The 20,805-nt window shown below is 47.5% G+C and overlaps 1 protein-coding gene across 2 annotated transcripts in view; it reads left to right on the top strand.

The window, feature by feature from the left end:
• MED1 (mediator complex subunit 1) overlaps positions 1 to 20,805 on the top strand; it is a 546,545-nt gene that overhangs the window by 135,158 nt on the left and 390,582 nt on the right. For both annotated transcript variants that reach the window (XM_078645645.1, XM_078645646.1), the window contains exons 5-9: positions 1,940 to 1,994; positions 5,110 to 5,242; positions 5,592 to 5,620; positions 6,187 to 6,258; positions 6,513 to 6,587. In XM_078645645.1, coding sequence (XP_078501771.1) covers positions 1,940 to 1,994; positions 5,110 to 5,242; positions 5,592 to 5,620; positions 6,187 to 6,258; positions 6,513 to 6,587 — 364 coding nt within the window. The remainder of the gene's footprint in view (positions 1 to 1,939; positions 1,995 to 5,109; positions 5,243 to 5,591; positions 5,621 to 6,186; positions 6,259 to 6,512; positions 6,588 to 20,805) is intronic.

Raw genomic sequence — 20,805 nt, 5'->3', positions numbered from 1 at the left:
ATGGGCCTCTGTGCGGGCGTTTTTGTCCTATTCCACATACTCAAGAGGCACGCTTATCTTGATCAAAAGAAACACACCGTTCATTCTGGGGGGGCACATATAGTGATCCTTCTGGCCACGGCTGCCTGCTCTGGGGCTCCCTGGCCAAAAGAAACACACCGTTCATTCTGGGGGGGGGGCACTTATAGTGATCCTTCTGGCCACGGCTGCCTGCTCTGGGGCTCCCTGGCCACACACTCCGTTACCCTTGCTGCAGCTATGGTCCGAACTTGGACGATACTGAGTACTTCACGACATTCTGGGGACACATCCTAAAAATAGGTTCTACACATGTAATATGGGATGGGGACCTTAATACTGCTCTCTGCCCTTTCATGGATCGCTCCAATCCCCAGCCACACCTCTATACACACACTTGGGATGCTCTTTCTGTTTTGCTCACCAAACATGGCCTCGTAGACCCCTGGCGGCATGTTCACCCCGCCACTAAAGAGGGAAACAAAATTTACACACTTGGGCATGCCACCTGGGTTAGACTCGACTGCTGGCTTTGCACACGTGTGATGGTCCCATGGATCAAGACAGTCACTCATTTGACCCGCATCTATTCAGACTACGCCCCTGTGTGCCTTGAGTTAATGCCCCCTAATGCGGTAGTCACCCCTCGCTGCTGGCGGCTTGTCTTGGAGACACTATTCGATGCGGTATTCCAAGCAGAACTGGGGGAAGAGATTGACGATTTCTTTGCTAGGAACAAGGGCTCGGTCGATGAAGTTGGGCTCAATTTGGGAGGCATTCAAAGTTACGGTCAGAGGTATCTGCATCTCCAAAAGCTCTGGAGTGCTTCGAGACATTCTACGTAATCTGAAGAGTCTCGAGCTTGAAATTTAACAACTCGAAACAGATATGTGGGTCGCTGCTCCTGACGCCATGAGCGCTGCACTCAGCGAGATGCTCACAGATTATACAGGCACTGCAATTCAGGAGGTAAAGTTTAGGGGCAAATATTTCACTGCCCGCCGCTACTGTGAGGTTGAACGACCTGGCTGTGCAGTTTCTTATGCTATCAAGGCGCCCCGGATCTTGAACTATGTCCTGGATGTGGTGGGCAATGACGGTGTTCAATATAGGGATAGCTTGGACATCCTACAAATCTTTACTGAATACTATTCGGAATTATACACCTCACAACTTTTTTATGTAAACAACCTGCTCTAGCTTATACTCTAATGAAACAGGAGGGCCCTCAAAAATGAACAAGGGCATGAACTGGCCAGGAAATTACTTTTTGTCAGTCATCCCCTTTCAGCATTATTAAAAACCAGTCTCCATAAAAGCAAACGCTCCTTCATTGTGTGGGTTCTTCTGAGCATCTCTGGGAATCTGGCCTTCCTCTGGGATCTCATCAGATTTTAGCTAACTGAGGTTTTATATAGAGTTTCATATAGATCGTTACATCACATGGGAGTGGTTGGCTTAATTCACACAAGCCGATTTTTTTAAAAAAAAGTGACCGTGTAATTATGTAGGCGCACGTATACATGGTGCCAACAAAATGGCACAATTTCCTTTTTTCTAACTTAGACATGCTACGAAGTATTAGGAACGCTGTACAGCATGGCTAAAAACCATTTACAAAGAAAATAGGTTCCAAAGCAGACCTATTGACTTTGCCAGTGCTTGTTTTATTATTAATTCCACGTCTCATAGCTCCGTTTTTTGAGGTTTTTTTTCTATACTATAAGATGGTGTTTCTTTAGTGTTCATTAAATTGTTTTTTTTAAATGTTTAAAAAGTACAAAATGACTAAGCCAAGTAGAGAATGTGTTAGGATCGACATTGAAATAAATATCAGTACTTTTTATTCATTAAAAATGCTAATTTCTACTGTGTTCTGTTTTGAAACTGAGCTTTCTTTGTTCCACATTTAAATCGCTAGTGTCTTCATTGTCTGCCATGACTGACCGCCTGGAGTCCATTGCAAGGCAGAATGGGTGAGTTTCTTCTTATTCATAGTTTTAGTTGAAGGATCCCTAACGCAACATTACATATCTTTCCAATGAGGGAAACCAATATCCAACTTGTGTGCCCAAGCTTTTGTTAAGATTCTGCACTGAAATCTTCTAATCTTCCCTTTACCCCTCCAGTACCTAGACTACACAGCTTGATGTATTAAAGTTTGATTATTGTGGTGGTAGAATGGCTTGAAACGTGTTCTAGCCAAGATTTGAAGAGTGCAGGATGTTTTCCATTTTGTTATGGCACAGACCTACTTTTTGAAGGACAAAAACTTGAAGGTCAGATAACCCAAATGTTTTTGGGTTTTCAGGTCTCGCCTACGCAGTGCGCAAGCAGTGCTTAGGAGGGGACCTTTTGCAATCGCTCAGGACTTATGCCCAAACGCGTGCATGTTTTGCATTGGTTTGTATTGCCACTCGTGCACGTTTGGCGTTTCCCTTGCGGGAGAGCGAGCAGCGGCGCCATCTGTTTTCAATTATCTTGGTTGTGCTTTCAAAACACATGGCGCCGCTGCTCGCTCCCGCAAGGGAAACTCTGTGTGTGTCTGGTCCCTGTTAGAAACATTAACTGTGTGCTTTGTCCCACATTAATTTCCTTTTTCTATGTTTATTATTTATTGTGAAGAGTGCAAGTCCCTTTCCCTCAATCTGTTATTTTTTTGTATTTTTTTTGTGCTTTGTGGCCTTTTTTAGTTTGAGCTGCGTAAATCTCAAATATGGCTCTGTGAAAGATTGTTTAAAACACATGGCCTTAGAACTGGAGGGCACGCCGCACTTTGACTCTCTTCTGATCTCCTGCTTCCTGCCCCTAACGTGGCGCGATTGCTTCTTTATTTGAATCCCTTTCTCTTTTTTTACATCGCTTTTTTAAATTTTTATTTGTGTTTATTTATTATAATTTGTTTTTTATGCTATGCGACCTTTTCCGTTCGTCCGTAAATCACAAATACGGCTGGGTCAAAGATTGTTTACACTATATGGCCTTTCAACTCATAGACGGCTAGGTCAACTAGATAAAACATAGTATACAACACATAGCCTTTTAACTCGGTGCCAAGCTGCACCTCTGATTGACTCTGCCCCAGCCCCTCCTTACAATGCAAGTGACATCCACAGTGGCTCATCTTCTGCAAAACTCCTCGGGTTCCCTCCCAGTGGACACACATCAAAGCCAGTACCGCGGGATCCTGGCAGAGAACCCCTCCACTCCTTCCTCTGGCCGGATCTAAGATTGCAAAAGGTAAGTATAGAAAAGAAGCTGCCAACGTCCATGCCCGCATCACCCGGCCCGCTCCTCTCTCGAGCCATCCTTCTTAACCAACCCTCCCTTTGCATGCAACATGCTTGCCTATCCGTCCCCATAACCCCTCCCTCCTCCGACCTAATGTCAATATTACCGTCCGTACTCCGCTCTACTGCAGTCCCTTAGCACCTCCCTTCACTTTCAGCTCTACATCTTACCACTATGACTCTCTTCACTCTTCCCCTCACCAAGCTCATCTCGCGTTGTTCTCTATGCTCCCCTACACCCCTCCTGCACACATTTAGACCTCCCGTCACCCTTGGGAGAAGTCCGAATCCTGCTCGGCTCCAAGCTGGCAGGCGGCCACAGCTAATATGAGACATGTACTAAAAGTGAAACTTTTATTTTAAACTCAAGAAAACCAAAAGAGCTTCCTTGGAATGTGCTGTGTTTTGAAACATCTTGGCCCTTACACCTGGCATGCACACATAACTGGGCCCCGCAGACAGTAAGCTGAAGGCACTATTTGTTTAATCCTTTCTAACTATTCACCCACCCACCCCCTCAACTCCCCCCCCCCCCCCCCACCCCTTCCCGGGACAAGGGAACTAAAAATATTCTAACTTCTCAACAGCGCTGACCCCACCCCACCCCGCCATTCTACGAGAGATCTCACCAGCCCCGATGAAAGTCCATCCTAGCCCGACCAATCACCTCAGTTCTAATCGGCATCATGCAGCACCACCATCACAGGGAAACCACAGGCCGCCGCCAAGGCCCCTCAGCCTTGGACTGCAGTGTTGGCAGACCGAAACAACTGAGACCTCACACAGCTCCGTTAATGTATATTACATAGCGGAAAACAGCAAAACAGAAATTAAACACGGGCTGCACGTATGTTCTTGACTTCAATTGATGCATGGATGGGTAATGGATGCTTAGGTGGATAATGCTGGTGCAGGGGTGGTTAAATGAATGCACAAATGATTAAATAAGTGATTAACAGGATGGTTTAATGAATACATGGTTGTTGGTGCACGGGCGGATACCTGGATTGTTCGAAGGATGCACATGGGTCTACCCAAGTGTGTCAAAGCTCTGCTGCAATCCCTCCCCCCCCCCTCCCCCCCACACACACACGCTCCCCCAAGCTCGGGTATCTGACTAGACACCGATTCCAAAGCAGCAGTGTAGACAGGTAAGCCTGTAGACTGTGTTGTCTGGAGGGCTGGGCGAGGGGCGGTCCTATGTCTGGCCTGCCTTACTGAGGCACCAGCCAGTCACCTCTTCAGCTTCTGCCAAACACGTATAAGGTCCCAAAGGCGAGACCTATTGGCTATGCCAGTGCTTGTTTCATTGGCCCTGAATTACTTCTCATTTGCACCAGAGAAATTGCGTGTTTGACAGGAGTCTTTTTCATTTCTGTGCTATGGATGGTAGAGTTGGGGCAGTGAACAAATGACCTAGTGTGGTGTTGCATATTTTATCCTCCAGACAGAGATTGTTCTGTGATGAAAAGTGGTAGCATTTTATTAATAGTAAGAGGAGTGCCTCTGTAAAGTTTCCTCATCATATACTGTACAAGACTGATGGATGCTAATGCTCAACCGGTTTGATGCAGATTTCGCCTATGGAAGCAATAGCCATTCATGGCAACTACCAAAACCCCACTACAATGCAAGGTTCTTTGAAGCACAGGATAAGGTAAACCCCTGTCTTATATCACCTGGTTGACTGCCTGAGGGTCTAGCAATGTGAAAGACACACAGGGTTTGGTTGCTGACATTAGACAGTGGTGAAAATCTAGCAGGCATTTATTGTAATAGTTCTTTATTGTTCTTGTTTAAGGCTCAGTTCCCATCTCAGTGCTAATGGTACGGAATGTTATATCACCTCTGACATGTTCTATGTGGAAGTCCAACTGGATCCTGCTGGCCTGCTCTGCGACGTCAAAGTAGCTCATCATGGAGAAACGCCAGTGGTAAGTTCATCCAGCATACAAGGACCGAGTATCCAGTGTACATATCTTGAGGGCTAGTAAAGTTTTGTGGTTTCTTGTTGGAGTCCTCAGATGTAAAGGGATCATGGCGTTAGTAAACATGGCCTCGTCTAGCTGTGGTTTCATATGTATGTGGAGAAAGTCATTTTTTTCTCTCTAAACCACTTTGCCATCGTATAGGAGTGTGATTATTGCTAGGTGCTTAGCCAAATTTTTAAGCAATTAATGGGGATGAGTGCTACTCTTCCAATAAACTAAGATTCAAACGAGACATTTCAAGATATTCCAATTCTTTATTTTATTTACTGATTTTTGCCTTTATCTTTTTCAGAGCTGTCCGGAGCTTGTGCAGCAATTGAGGCAAGCAAGATGTGCTTCTTTTTGACATCTAGAAAGTTGTTTAAAACCCCCTAAGCAAAATTAAATATGTTTTTGTCAGAGTTGGTAGTGTGCTCAATTGACTTCTTTTCTCGACTTCTTAAACATTTAGGTTTTCTCTAAAACAAATGACAGCTCGGGTTGATTGAGAAGTATTAATGGGTTGAGGAAAGTGCAGTGCTTTCCTGTGTCCTTTTCACACTACAGAGAATTCTCAAGTGGTAAAAAAAAATTTTTTGAATGCTTTAGCATATTGTTCCTACATAGTAACTCTATTATACAGAGCTGGCAACTATTCAGTGGATTCTGAGGAGACCCCTAAGGGATAGTGCTGCACATGGGCTTGTTTTTTAGTCTGCGTGGAATATGATGGGGCTAACCAAATCATGTGATCAGTGTCATCTATTTAAAAAAGTTACCTCTTTTCTAGGAACTCTAGCACACAAAGAATTCTTCCTTTCTGTATCTGCCTTCTAATGTCGTTTGTGTTCACAGTTCGGGCACTGGCGTGTTTTAAATGATATTCCTTCTGTTTTTCTCCTTTTCAGAGAAAAGAATTTTGAAGAATTCTCACAACACTTGAAGGGACTTGTTAACCTGTACAAACTACCTGGAGACAAGTATGCATTTCATTCGTTTTGTTGCATAATTAAATGTTCTAGATTTTGGTTTTTTGAACAAATCTGCGAATGTACGTCTCTGACAATAGGGCGTGTGCATCTGCTTTATGCATTATTTAGTACCTGTAGTGGAAATAAGCGTAAACATTTGTAATACATTTCTTTATATAACAATATTTTATTTATTCTTTGTATTGTTTTGTTTTGGTGAGAACCTGTTAACTTGTATTTCATCTTTTTTCTATTTTCTCAAGCAAACTAAAGACAAAAATGTACTTAGCAGTGCAGTCCCTTGAGCTGGACCTGTCGAAAATGGCTGTGATGTACTGGTAAGTCCACCATCATATCATGTCTGCACGTTTCTTAGCTTCAGTTTTGAATCCCAGGTGCTTGTCACAAGTTGTATACAAATATCCATAGAGGAATATATAAATCTCCTTCACTTTCATCCTTTTCACCCTGGTTTGCCGAAAGATGAGACCGCCTCTGACTTTGTTTATCTTCTCAATGTGGTGAAGTGTTAAACCTGTAAAAAATACTCTATTGAGATTCTCAGACATTGAGTGCAGCCTACTAATGTATCCATGTGGATTAAATGTGATCTGGTTTCAGGGGGAACCATTGTGGAATGAAGCGCATGATGTGTTGCAGCCAGGTATCCTGTGATCCTATGGCGGTATGTGCCTGGATTAATTAGTTGTGGCACTCATGCCCGCCACTACATCATGGCTGAGTAATAGCAGACCATTCAAGTGCATAGTTTTTTTTTTCAGAACAAAATTTTATTATTTTCTTCGAGAGAGATTGCAAGAAAAACACAGTACTCCGACCACCGGATTAGCCGTGAGCATAAAAGCAGAATGCACTGAAAGCAATTGATACAATAATTCAAAATAACAGTTACCACAACTCTCCTGCCCCCCTGCCCCCCCAGAATTCCTCCCTCCCGGATCCCACCCCAACCCCTTGCACGATGTCCACCGATTCCTAAGAAGGAAAACAATTATGAATCATTTAAGGTATACTCTCCCTCACTCAGGATCTAAGAGTACCTGTACAGCATCAATATCGTGATGTACTGGCGGCTCCAGCCATAGTCCCCTGTAGTCCGCCCACCTTTTCCAAATTTTATAGTGTTTCTTGAAACAGCCGCGGGCCTCAAACACCGGACGCTCCAGCCCCATACAGTGATCCAACCCCTTTTTCCACACTCCCACTGGGGGAGCCCTGGGGTCCTTCCAGGCTCTAGCCACATCTCTCTTGGCCACGGTAAGGCCAAGAAGCAGTAAGTGCCGTTTGTATGCGTTACCCCCCACCTGTTCCACAAGTGCATAGTTTTTGATGGTACACACCAAAAAGTGAAATTGTAAGTTTGTTTACTTCTTTTTAGCAGTTTTTTGGTTGCGGTTGTTGTTGGGCGTGTAACTCCCACTGGAGTCCCTACCAGAGGAGCCCCTCCGGTTGCTATTGTCTGAACCTTCGTCCGAGGAATAGCTGTTTTTCTTATTAGTGTACCCATCTTTGAGATAGGGGTATACCTTCTCTTTATCGCATTTGTCCAGGTCTTTTTGGAGTTTAGTCATTTTTTGCTTAACCCCTTCCGTGCGGCCGCGATTCCCCCCGTGTGCGGCTGACGAACGAATAGGGCGGGGCCGTGACGAACCCCAGCCGTCATCAGCACACGAGCACCGTGGAGCGTGACGGCTGGGGTTCGTCACCAGCATGGAAGGGGTTAAGCAAGAATGCTTGATTATCAGTAATTTCTTGATTAATCTCCGCTAGTTTGTTGGAAAAAATAGTTTTGGTAAGGGTCCCTCTTATGGTTGTCTCCATGGCTGTGATTTTGATCAGAAGGGCATCTGCTAGTCTCTTAGCAGTTTTAACAATCAGAAATAATAAGTCCTTAGTACACTTCCAAGAGACCTGACACCAATCTCCTTTGAACTGGCCATCCTCTAGGAAGAGTCTCGGGACGATATTAACAATCAGTCCCTGTGGGGCTATGTTGGCCCTTAGGTACTCTGTCATCATCGCCCCATGGACAGTGATCTACAATATCGTCCCGAGACTCTTCCTAGAGGATGGCCAGCTCAAAGAGGCCTTATTAGAAACGCACAATAAGGAACCTGAGGACATCATTACCTGTGTCACCTGCTTTACTAAAAACTCAGCTTTCATTAAAAAAAACCTTAACAAACACTGGAACATACTGAACACGGGTGACCTAAACATCCCAAAACCCCGTTTTGCTTTCAGGAGGACATCTAACCTTACAGATACAGTGATACACACACGGCCGAATAAACAAAATACTAGCAGCCAAAGTATACTGTGGAGGCTTCCACCAGTAGTTGGTCATTACCAATGCGGCGGCTGCGCTGTGTGCCCCCAGACTATACAGTACAAAGAGGTGAGGTTGACCGACACCTTCACTTGGCACCTCCGCAAACACACCAACTGTAATAGTAACAAGTGCATCTACCTACTCATCTGCCCCTGCGGCACATATTATGTGGGGATGACGATGAGACAGGTGAAACTCAGGATAATGGAACACAAAAGTAACATCCGGTGTTCCAAAACTCACACGAGACTGTATGAGCACTATACCACACATTCCCTCCAACCAGACAGCATTAAATGGCTAGTACTGGAATCCCACCCGGCCATTACTCAACAAGCCCTCTTCAGGATCGAACAACGTTGGGTGCACCGCCTACGCTTGGACAGTGTTGGTCTTAATGATGCAGTCCCTTGGTCCTCCCTATCCAGATAGAGTTGGTTTGGGTATACCTGCTAGCCCCTACCTCAATTCACCTGAGGATAATGTACACGAACTTACCATTTGTTTCATTATTCCCTTCAACATCCTAATCCCTCAGGCACCTTGGTTTCTCTTCAAACCAATTTTACTATGTCTGTAGTATGGGTACCTGTGTTGCCCTTGCTGCCATATGACAGAGATGGGTTGCTCCCGGGGTCACATTGGTCTCACTACTCTGTATACACATATATATGAGCCATGTCACCATTTCCATTACGCTACTGATCCGTGTGACCTCATTCCCTGTAGCAAGTTGTAGAAATGCTATTTCCAATATGGCCGCCACGAAGTGCATCACTTTACTCCTCTTGGGTGAGTGTTCAAATTGCACACTTCCTTACTATCGAGGCTGACGCCACCATCCTCGCCCACCAACGACATCCACTTTATAGTCCCATAGGTACCCTGACAGCTTTCTAGTATATTTTTATACCATGGGTACCGATGTTACCTTTGATGCCACGGGACAGATATTGGTTACTGCTGGGTTCACATTGGTCTCAACACTCTGTATTCACCAAAACATGAGCCATATAACCAATTCCTTCACGTTACCAATCCAAGTGACCGTATTCCCTGTGGCATACTACAGTAGTGCTCATTCCAATATGGCCGCCACTAAGCGCAATATTTTCTTCTACGCTGGTGAGTGTTTGCAATTGCACACTTCCATACTGCCGAGACGCATGCGCTCGGACTGACGTCACCAACCACGCCCACTAACGACGTCCTCTCGGCGGATTGAACGCGCTGCACATTTAACGCTGGGGTTTCCGCACACCCGGCACCAGCTGTTCCATACACCGATTGTCGCGTGTGTTGTGGGGGTAGGTGTGAGAGGCGATGACCGCACGCCGCCAAGGTAAGCACTGATTGTTGTGTTCTTGTGGATACTTGGTCTCTCGGTTTGCCCGCGAGTCAGACGCGGGAAAGTCTTTACTTGTGTTGACTTCTCTAAACCCCTTCAAAGATTGCTCGCCGGAAATATCTGTACCCGGTCTTATTCAGTGGACCAGCGGAGTGATATTCATAGTTGTTTACTTTGTATGGGCGGCCCAATAGCGCGGCACAGGACTACAGCCTTCGCTCCTAAGCACGCATCCCTTATGGTGTTTTGCAGAGTGGGGGGACGGCTTTGCCTGCTGCATTAGCGCGGCCTGAAACATGTTCATCCGGGCCATCTCTCTGTATGCTTGCGCTGGTCTAAGTGAATCTGCGCACAAGGTCCAGCTTCTTTTTCCTCTGCAACATTCCCGAGTGGTTGGGACATTGATACTTGCCTTTGACCACCCGGCCTGTCTGGACTCGACGCAATACCTCTTTGGCTCCTACACCTGCCTACAGATGGTACCCTCTAGATCTTACCCTTCTTTACAGGTACCTAAACCAGACCGTGCAGGTCCCACAGGAACAGTCTGTGAGGCCCGATCGGGTTTCCCTAGGGTAAGAGCCCACCTATTGTATTTACTTTGGCTGTTTTTGTCTTCGTCATTTTATTAGGCTGCACTCCCTTTTCCCGTACTGATGCAACTCTGTATTACAATCAGTCTTTGGGCTACCATTGGGGTCCAAAAACCTGGGGGTGCAACCGCTGTTGACCGCTCACGCTATCCGTGTGGCGGGTTCAACTATCGTAATTATGTATATGTGTGTTTTATGTGGAGTCTGTTGACCCTGGCCTCCTGCCAACATTACCCTGAATATGTTCTTTTTATCCCTTTAGGGTCATCATACCAGAGTAGGACCTTAAGCCTGCCAATTACCGACCTAGTGAGGTTGTAGTTTTTCTTTTCCTCTCTCACAATTTGTTCACTGTGTAGTACTGTCACTATAGGTCCTGAAGAATTGCCCGTTAGGCAAGAAACATGTCGACCTCACTAGAGGGTCGAGATAGCTAGCCACTACCTTTCCTGTCTCTCTATCTCCCCTCCCACTTTTTAACTAAGGGAACCAGTCGCATCAATAAAGGTCATTGTGGACTGTTTCACCTTGTTTTAATTCACCACTCCCACACGACTACACAGGTTTTCTGAACCCCTCACACGCACTCACCAACTGGCCGGAACAGAAGAACTCCGACAAAGAGCACCTATAAGGTGCCCGTCAGACATTGCAGAGCCAGTCTGACGAGGAGCAGAAGGCCAGTGATGAAGCATGACATCTAGCTTGCTGGGTGTGTGAGGCTTTCTAGTTCCAACAAGGGAACCCCCTAGTTCCCTGTGCAGATACTCTCCACTTCACAACACATACCTCGTTGTCCTTTCACTCCCTTTGGGGAACTTTGTACCCTGTGTTGCTTTCAGTTCGTTGGACTAGTACACTGGACCCCACTAAATATTGTCCGCTGAAGGTGCCCCTTTTTGTATTATATAACAGAATTCCTTTGCCAGGCCTGCAAAGGCAGAAACATTGACTTCGATTGGTTGAGAAAAACACATTTGTCTTTTTTTATGTTTTTTTGTGTGGGAGTTTTGTATAGTGCAGTTCTGATGGATACATCTGCCAGTGAATTCCTCACCTTGTGATTCCTCACCTTGTGAATATTCCCTGCGCAGCAGCCATTCGGAAATTTGTTGTAGCTCTCTACGCCGACGAGGTCATGGACGACGTCACAGAGGGTACGACTCCACTTGCGACCCCGCTGACGTCACTGGCTCCATAATAGGGCCTCATCGGCGTGATGACGTCAGTTCCCTTTTTTCCACGCCGTCGACGCCAACAGTTTTTTGGGACTCTCCGTAGTTACTTTGTATATCTAGCTGTTCTGCTGTGTTTCTCTTGTTTCCTTCGAAGATGTCTACGAGGAAATCTGGTTTTAAGCCCTGCAGGGAGTGCGGTAAACAGATGTCCATCACTGACCCGCACGAAGATTGTGTTTGGTGCTTGTCTTCCGACCATGACGTCGATGGATGTCCATGCTGCAGGAAGATTAATCCAAAGGCGTTGAAAGAGAGAGAGGCGAAGCTTTTTATGGCCAAAATGAGGAAGGAAAAGAAGAGAGGTAGGAGGAGGTCGAGATCGTGGTCTCGTACCGAGTCGAGGTCGGGCTCGAAGTCGACATCGGGATACTCGAAGCGAAGAAACATAAGAAAAAGAAGCACTCTTCAAGACATCGATTTGATAAAGAAGCTGTGCCGAGATCTACCTCGACGTCACAGAAAAGATTATATGTTTCCTTGGTTATTGATTCCGGCTTCACCAGAAAAGTTGGCTTCGCCTGAAGCCTCTCCGCGTCGATCACCGACGACGGCTCAGTCACCGAATTCGGTCTATTCTCTGGCTCAAGAGCAAGAACTCCATGTGCCAGAAGAGGAGGTAACTCCAGAAGAAGTTCCCACATCGGCGCCGGCTGGCCCGAATTCAGGAACACCTGCTTCGGAGTAGGTCCCGGGTGCTTACCCTCCATTTCCAGTTCCAGGACAAGACCCATCGCATTACCTTAATGCCATGTATGAAGTCTTTCACAGGGCTATGTACCCCTCTGGTGCACGTGCGGGTTCCAAGGGTCCATTAGCTTTCAATTTGGGGGTTCCTCAAGCCTGTGCCCAGGCCCCTTTCATGCCGGTCCTTCCAACGGCGCCATCTTGGAGTTTCCCGGCGCCGAGGGCTCCGACGCTGTTTCCATCTTCAACGGCGCCTTCTGTTCGGCCTTGTTCGGCGCAAGTGGCGCCGTCGGATCCATGCACGATGCCGGCTCCGAATCAGAGTGTGGATCCATCGACGCCTGTGCTGCGGATAAGATCGAGGAGAGAGGCCCAGACGGTTTTAGAAGAGGAAAGATATCGTGAGGAAAGGGAAGAAGGTGAACTGCATGATTCAGATGAGTGCTTTGCTGAATTGGGAGAGGCCAGCGGCCTGGACATTTCTCGTGAATGTGACTTTTCTCCTGATTCTGATGCTCCTTCAAAAGATGTAGCACCGTATCATGTGGTTGTTAAAAAGGCAGCTGAATTATTGGACATTCAACTCCCTACTATTGAGTTTAAGTCAAATTTATTAACGGAAGTTCTCCATTCACCTTCCTCAGTTGTTGAGCCCCTTTTGCCTTTCAATGAGGCAATTCTTGAACCTGTACTGGAGGTTTGGCGAAAGCCTCATTCTGCGCCTGCAGTTTCCAGGTCTATAGCAAGAAGATATAGGGTGGCTCCTGGTGACCCAGAGTTTTTATCAGCTCATCCTTCTCCAGAGAGCTTAGTAGTTCAGGCTGCATGCCCAAAGAGATCTTCAAGAGCATTCCCTCAAGTTCCAGCTGACAGGGAATCAAAGAGCCTTGATCATTCTGCCAAGAAGGTATTCTCCTCTGCAAGCATGGCATTGAAATCAACGAATGCTACATGTTTGATGGGTAGATACATCTATGCTTTGATGGACTCATCCAAACAGTTGCTGCCTAAGCTGTCTGAGGAAGACAGGAAGATTTTTGAGGAGGTTTTACACGATACGCAGGCTGCTGCACGTCAAGTCATTCAGAGTGGACTAGACACAGCTGACTCGGTGGCAAGGATCAGGGGTCCTTCAGTGGCTACTAGAAGGAGTGCTTGGTTTAAGTCTACGGATTTTTCAACAGATGTTCAAGCTACTCTGTTGGACCTACTTTTGATGGTTCAGGACTCTTTGGTAAGAAAGCGGACGCTGCCTTAGAGGGATTTAAAGACAGCAAGGCAACAGCTAAATCTCTTGGCTTGCAAGCTCAACCTAGAGGCTCTTACCGAAAATACAGAGGATTTGGGAGGTCGTCCTTTGGTTCATATGGCCAGCCTCATCCGTAGCAGCAACAACAGAATACTCCATACAAATCGTATAGAGGTAAAAGTAGAGGTCGTCCCCGAGGCCGTCCACCCTCCTCCTCTTCCTCTACCTATCCCTCCTATCATCGCAGCAAAGCTGCCCTAGATTCCCCATTCTGGATCATGTTGGTCCTGTAGGGGGTCCGCTTACTCATTTTCTGCAAGATTGGGAATCTGTCACTACAGACCTTTGGGTTCTCAATCTTGTAGAGAATTGGTATGCTCTTCCCTTTTGGGAATTCCCTCCAAATTACCCTCCTTGCCAAGGGGCCTGCTTGGAAGAACATCTCTTTCTCCTGCAGGAGGAAGTCCTAACATTATTAAAGAAAGGTGCGATAGAGGTGGTTCCCGAGCCGCAATGTGGTCAGGGGTGCTACTCCCGGTATTTCCTGATTCCCAAGAAGGATGGCAGTTTACGTCCAATCCTAGATCTCAGGAGCTTGAATCTTTTTCTGGAACAAGAGAAGTTCAAGATGCTCACCCTTACGCAGGTTCTTCAGGCGCTGCAGCAAGAGGACCGGATGGTGTCGATCGACTTGCAGGATGAGTACTTTAACATTCCTATCCTGAAGTCGCACAGGAAGTCTCTCCGTTTCACGGTGGGCTCGCAGCACTATCAGTTTGCGGTTCTCCCGTTTGGACTTACTACTGTACCTCGAGTCTTCACGAAGGTGATGGCAGGGGTGGCAGCCCATCTCAGAAGATTGGGGATGCCAATTTTCCCCTATCTGGACAACTGGCTTCTCAAAGCAGAGTCTCCAGAGAAGGTGCTTCATCATTTGCAGGTGACAACCCAGCTGTTGTACCAATTGGGTTTTTTGATAAATGTACCCATGTCTCACCAGGTGCCCTCACAGAGTAACCTGTTCATAGGGGCAGTACTGGACACTACTGTGTGTCGGGCATTCCCTCCCCCTCCGAGGATTCTCGACATTGAGGAAATTATTCCTTTGTTTTTCAACGGAGCGGTTGTTCCAGTCCTGAAGGTCCTTCGTCTGCTCGGTCTGTTTGCTTCCTGCATTCTGCTGGTCAACCATGCACGCTGGCACATGAGGGTGCTCCAGTGGTGCCTCGGTAGGCAGTGGTATCAATACAACAGAGATCTTAGGAGTCAGTGAGGATCTCCAGAGAAGCTGCAGCGGATCTGTCTTGGTGGAGCGTGGAGGGCAATCTGTCTCAAGGAAAGCCCTTCCATCTGCCTCCATCGGTTGCCACAGTGATAACGGATGCATCCACTCTAGGGTGGGTTGTTCATCTGGGTGATCTGGAGGTCAAGGGTCTATGGTCTCCTGAGGAAAGGTTGCTTCACATCAACCTTCTAGAGTTACGGGCGATATGTTTGGCGCTCAAGGCCTTCCTCCCTTCCCGATCAGTCGATTCAAGTCCTAACGGACAACACTACCGCGATGTGATATCTCAACAAGCAGGGAGGAGTAGGGTCGCAGTGTCTCTGCAGAGAGGCTCTGCGTCTTTGGTCCTGGGTTCAGGACCATCAGATTTGTATGATGGCAAATCATTTGGCCGGAGTTCTGAACGTACATGCAGACAGTCTGTCGGCAGTTCTCTGTGGAGGCTTCATCCGGAGGTGGTTCGTCACGTCTTTCGGACGTGGGGAACTCCTCGGGTAGACCTGTTTGCCACTCACGAGAAAGCTCACTGCCCGGCATTCTGTAGTCTCCAGTATCCGATGCAGGGAGCTTTGGGGGACGCGTTTCAGTTGAGATGGGACTCAAAACTCCTTTACGCATTTCCTCCCATATCCTTGATTTCTCGGGTTCTGGGGAAGATTCGCCAAGACCGGGCCCAAGTCATATTGATCGCCCCGGATTGGCCAAGAAGTGTGTGGTACACAGATCTTCTCCACCTCTCCTCGTGCCCTCTGCTCAGTCTCCCTCTCAGGGCAGACCTCCTCTCGCAGGGGTAAGTTCTACACCCCCACCTCCTGAGCTTACACCTTCATGCCTGGAGATTGAACGGGGCAACCTGAATTCTTTTTCCCTTCCTCCTGATGTGGTGGACGTTATTTTGTCCGCCAGACGTCTCTCCACCAAATCTATCTATTCCTTATAGGTGGTCTAAATTTGTCCATTGGTGTGGGGAAAAGTCTATTGACCCTTTAAAGGCTCGTTTATCCAACATTCTTCAGTTTGCTTTATCTCTGGTCCAGCAGGGTTTTGCTGTGGCTACGGTAAAAGGTTATCTTTCGGCATTGTCAGCATTCCTTTGTTTGCCGGACCAGCCATCTTTGTTTAAGTCATCCGTGGTGTTGCGTTTCATTAAGGGACTTGCCAACAAATTCCCTCCTACTCCTCTTATTGTGCCTCAATAGGACTTAAACCTTGTCTTAACCTTCTTGATGGGTACGCCTTTTGAACCATTGCACAAGTGTCCCATGAGGCTATTGTCTTTTAAGACTGTTTTTCTTGTAGCTATTACCTCGGTAAGGGGGGTAAGTGAGCTTCAAGCTCTTAGTTCAAAACCCCCATTCTTGACCATTCATGCTGAAAGAATGGTACTCAGGACCAGGGCTGCTTTTCTGCCTAAGGTGGTAACTCCCTTCCATCTGGGGCAGACAATTACCCTTCCTACCTTCTATCCTCCCCCTCACCCTCCCAAGGAGGAGGAGCAGCTTCACCGTCTGGACCCTAAGAGGGCGGTGAGCCTTTATATCGATAGAACTAAAGACTATTGTATGGACCACCAGCTCTTTGTGGGATTTGCTGGCTGCAAGAAAGGAAGAGCGGTGCACAAGCGCATACTTTCAAGATGGATTATCTTCTGCATTAAGATCTGCTACACCCTGGCTGGTAAGGAACCTCCAGAAGGTAAAGAGCTCACTCTTCTGTAGTAGGGGGATCTCTGTGTATATAACACACAAAAGGGTAGAACAGGTCTAAGGGTGGTGTGTTTCTATACAAGCGACTGAGAAACAGTTGGATCTATGTGTAGGTGAAAAAAGACTGTTAGGTCACTAGGTTTGGATAAATCCCATCAGCCCACCCATTTGGCGGTTTGTCATCATATGGGACAGGATAAACATCCAAAACCTAACCGGTCTTATAGTACCGGGATAAAATGGTTCCTCAACATAATGGTGTTCTTAAGGTGCAGTGCTCAAGTGATAGTGTGGGTTCAAATGACTACTAGGACCAGGGATGTTTCCAAAAAGAAGTCTAAGTGTCAACAGTTTAAAAACACGCCGGGTAGTGAAAATTGATACTACCCCACGGCGCTAGGCAAGATGGTCGACATGTTTCAGCCTGATGGGGAACTACCCCGGCTTTCTTCAGGACCTTTCGTATTTAGTTGCTACTGCCGCTAATAGTGATAAGTGATATGAGGAACAAAAGTGTATGTGCTTATAAGGAGTCACATATCTACCAGGAACCTTGCTTTGCAATGTTTACTGGAGGAAGACAGGCAAGACTTCTTCCTGGGGAGACAAAAGATGACACAACAAAACAGAATAAGGTCACCCTCATACACCCGCATGAATACACAGACAAAGTACAGTAAAACACACCTGCGTAAACAGACTCTGTTCCGCATTATCAAGCCTAATAGCTACATCACACAGAGGCATTTCCTCATGGTGATACTCACCCAGCTTTGTGTGGGTGACGACCTCACCCGGCAACCGCTCGGGAAAATGAGGCCCCGCTCTACAGTGTAGAAAAAGGACATAGTAAGTGCGAATCATCTACCATGCCCAGCCAGTCTGTTTACGCAGGTGTGTTTTACTGTACTTTGTCTGTGTATTCATGCGGGTGTATGAGGGTGACCTTATTCTGTTTTGTTGTGTCATCTTTTGTCTCCCCAGGAAGAAGTCTTGCCTGTCTTCCTCCAGTAAACATTGCAAAGCAAGGTTCCTGGTAGATATGTGACTCCTTATAAGCACATACACTTTTGTTCCTCATATCACTTATCACTATTAGCGGCAGTAGCAACTAAATACGAAAGGTCCTGAAGAAAGCCGGGGTAGTTCCCCATCAGGCTGAAACATGTCGACCATCTTGCCTAGCGCCGTGGGGTAGTATCAATTTTCACTACCCGGCGTGTTTTTAAACTGTTGACACTTAGACTTCTTTTTGGAAACATCCCTGGTCCTAGTAGTCATTTGAACCCACACTATCACTTGAGCACTGCACCTTAAGAACACCATTATGTTGAGGAACCATTTTATCCCGGTACTATAAGACCGGTTAGGTTTTGGATGTTTATCCTGTCCCATATGATGACAAACCGCCAAATGGGTGGGCTGATGGGATTTATCCAAACCTAGTGACCTAACAGTCTTTTTTCACCTACACATAGATCCAACTGTTTCTCAGTCGCTTGTATAGAAACACACCACCCTTAGACCTGTTCTACCCTTTTGTGTGTTATATATCTAGAATATGGGGAGTGAGTAGTCAGGTCTTTAAATATTCCGCTTGACCCTCCACACTTGTGTTTAAGATCTCTGTGTATAGTCATAATCTAGTGAATAGTCCCGCCCATGTGCTTGGACCCCGGAGCAATCAAAAATAATCTCTTTAATTGTCCTCAGTGCAGTCCTGCATAGACACTTAAGAGAAAATTAAAGACAATAATGCAGCCTATACCTGTAAGGCTACACTGTCCTGTTCTTCATCTAGAAATGCAAAGGATATTCCACCAACATCATATTAAACACAGTCTGTTAAGTTTCACCCATAGAGAAACTTCCCTTTCACAATTCCTTGGAATGATAGAGAGGAAGGGATGGACAGACAAGCCCCCATAGGCTGCCATTATGTGTCTGGAAAAGGGATACCGTGCCTTTAAGGAACTCTCCAGAGACCCTCGGTATCCCATGATGCACAGCAAACTCTTTTTACTTTCAGTTCTTTTTTCCGGCTCCTGCTAGCAGGACCCTGGAGCATTGAACTCTCCCTTTTTGGGTTTAATTCTAATTTTTTTACACTTTTCAAGTGTTTAGAGTTTCACTCGACGTCTACCTACTCCTTCCATTTGCTGGGGTTTTTTGCCAGTTTTTCCACCTTATCTCTGTCAAATGCCTGTATTGTTCGACAGATGCCCTGAGTGTGCCAGGAAGAAGGCCAAATCGGACGTCCACAGAGTGTGTATCCTCTGTCTCCCTTCATCCAATGTCCCTGAAGATTGTGATATGTGTCAGTCCTTTTCCAAGAGGACCAGGAGCGAGAGCGAGAAGATCCGGCTCCAAGACCTGGAGCTGAGGAAACTTCAAGATCAAGGTGGGTCTGGGCATGGGAGGGCTGGATCTGAGTCCTCTGCCCGTTCTGCAGCCTCTGGGGGGCTCCCCAGTCAAGAGAAGGCCAGAAAACGGCACATTTCTCCGTCGTCCATCGACGTCGGCGTCGAGAGGATTGACCACCGTGTGCTCCCCGTCGACCCAGGGCTCTGGGTCGAAGCGGCATCGTCGTTCGACATCGAAGGGGCTGTCGTCGAGACCTTGGACGAGGTCGACGTCGAGAACTACATCAACGTCGAGGAATCATCGATGTCGTGACGGTTCCAGGCACCGGCGCTCGCCGTCGAGGCGACACTGCCACTCGCCGTCGAGGTCTACTCGCCGCTCGACGTCGAGAAAAAGGAGATCGCCGTCTAGGGATGTGTCGACGTTGAGGCAATAGACGTCGAGGAAGAGGTCAACGTCTAGAAAAGGAGAAGTCAACCTCTGGGAGGCGATCCAGGGCAAGAACGGCGTCCCTAGGCTCGGTGGTCAGCTTGTCCTCTGCTTCCACGAGCCCCCGGTCGCGGTGGCGCCGGCGTTCGTCTACTAGAAGGTCTGCTTCTAGGACTTCATCGTGGAGACCTGCAAAGAAGAAGAGTAGTTAGATCCTCCAACTCGGAGTACTCTCAAACCTACTCACCTTCTCGGCCGAGGTCGCTTACGCCTCCTCCGTTGCCGCCGAAGAGTCCCACTCCTCATCGCCCTCTGCCTCTTCCAGCATGGCCTCCTCCAAAGTCCGTCTCGCTGCCGCGCTTTCCATCACCACCTAAGGGTACGCCGCAGCCGAAGACTCTGGCTCTACCGCCGCAGCTTCCACCCCCTATTAGGCCGGTGGATTGTCCACGACCTCGGAGGTCCAGGTCACGATCCAGGTCGCGATCCAGACGAAGATGCCGCTCTAGGAGTGACCGTCGTTCATCTACAAGGTCCTGGCGGAGTCACAGACGAGATCAATTGAGATCCCGTCATACGGATTCGTCCAGTGCTCAGGGGGTATTCGCCCACTCTGTCAGATTCCCCCCACACGAGAATGTTGCCAGTGGACGATAGTGTGTCCTTTCAAGAGGTGCTATAGCGAGGGGCGGCGAAGCTGGGTATTACCCTGACGGTGCCCACGCCTTCAATATCAGTGATCTTCGAGACTCGCCATAAGCGGCAGCTGTCTCTACCCCTATTGCCCTTGGTGCCGGGGCTGGAGGAACCGGCGATGGAACTTTTCCTGACACCGGCGTCCACAAGATCCGCCCCCTCCAGGCTGCAGAAGAAATATAGACCTCCAGACTCGGATTCGGCCTTTTCTCGAATCGGACCCGGCCCCAGATTCTGTGATCGTCACGGCCGCCAGGAAACAACACGCTACTGCTCCATCATCCACGGTACCACCGGATAAAGAGAGTAAACAGATGGATTCTGCGGGTCGTAAGGTCTGCGGTACGGCTGCTACGTCTATGAAAGCCGCTAGTGCCACGGCTCTCCTGGGGCGATACGACCGATCGTTGTGGGATTCCCTACAGCAGTTTTTGGAGCATCTCCCTAGGGACAAGAGGGAGGATTTTCAGGAGATCATCAACGAGGGCATGACGGTGTCCAATCAAGTGATCAGTGCGGTGGCGGATTCCTCGCTCTTGGCTGCCCATGGCTACTGCCACGGGATAAATTTGAGACGTCATGCCTGGTTGCGCCTGAGGTTGCTAAAACCA

This window comes from Lissotriton helveticus, chromosome 5_1 (genome assembly GCF_964261635.1).
Source record: "Lissotriton helveticus chromosome 5_1, aLisHel1.1, whole genome shotgun sequence".
Lineage (NCBI taxonomy): Eukaryota > Metazoa > Chordata > Amphibia > Caudata > Salamandridae > Lissotriton > Lissotriton helveticus.
Note: the sequence above shows the minus strand (reverse complement) of the source record. Positions and strands in the feature narration are given on the sequence as shown.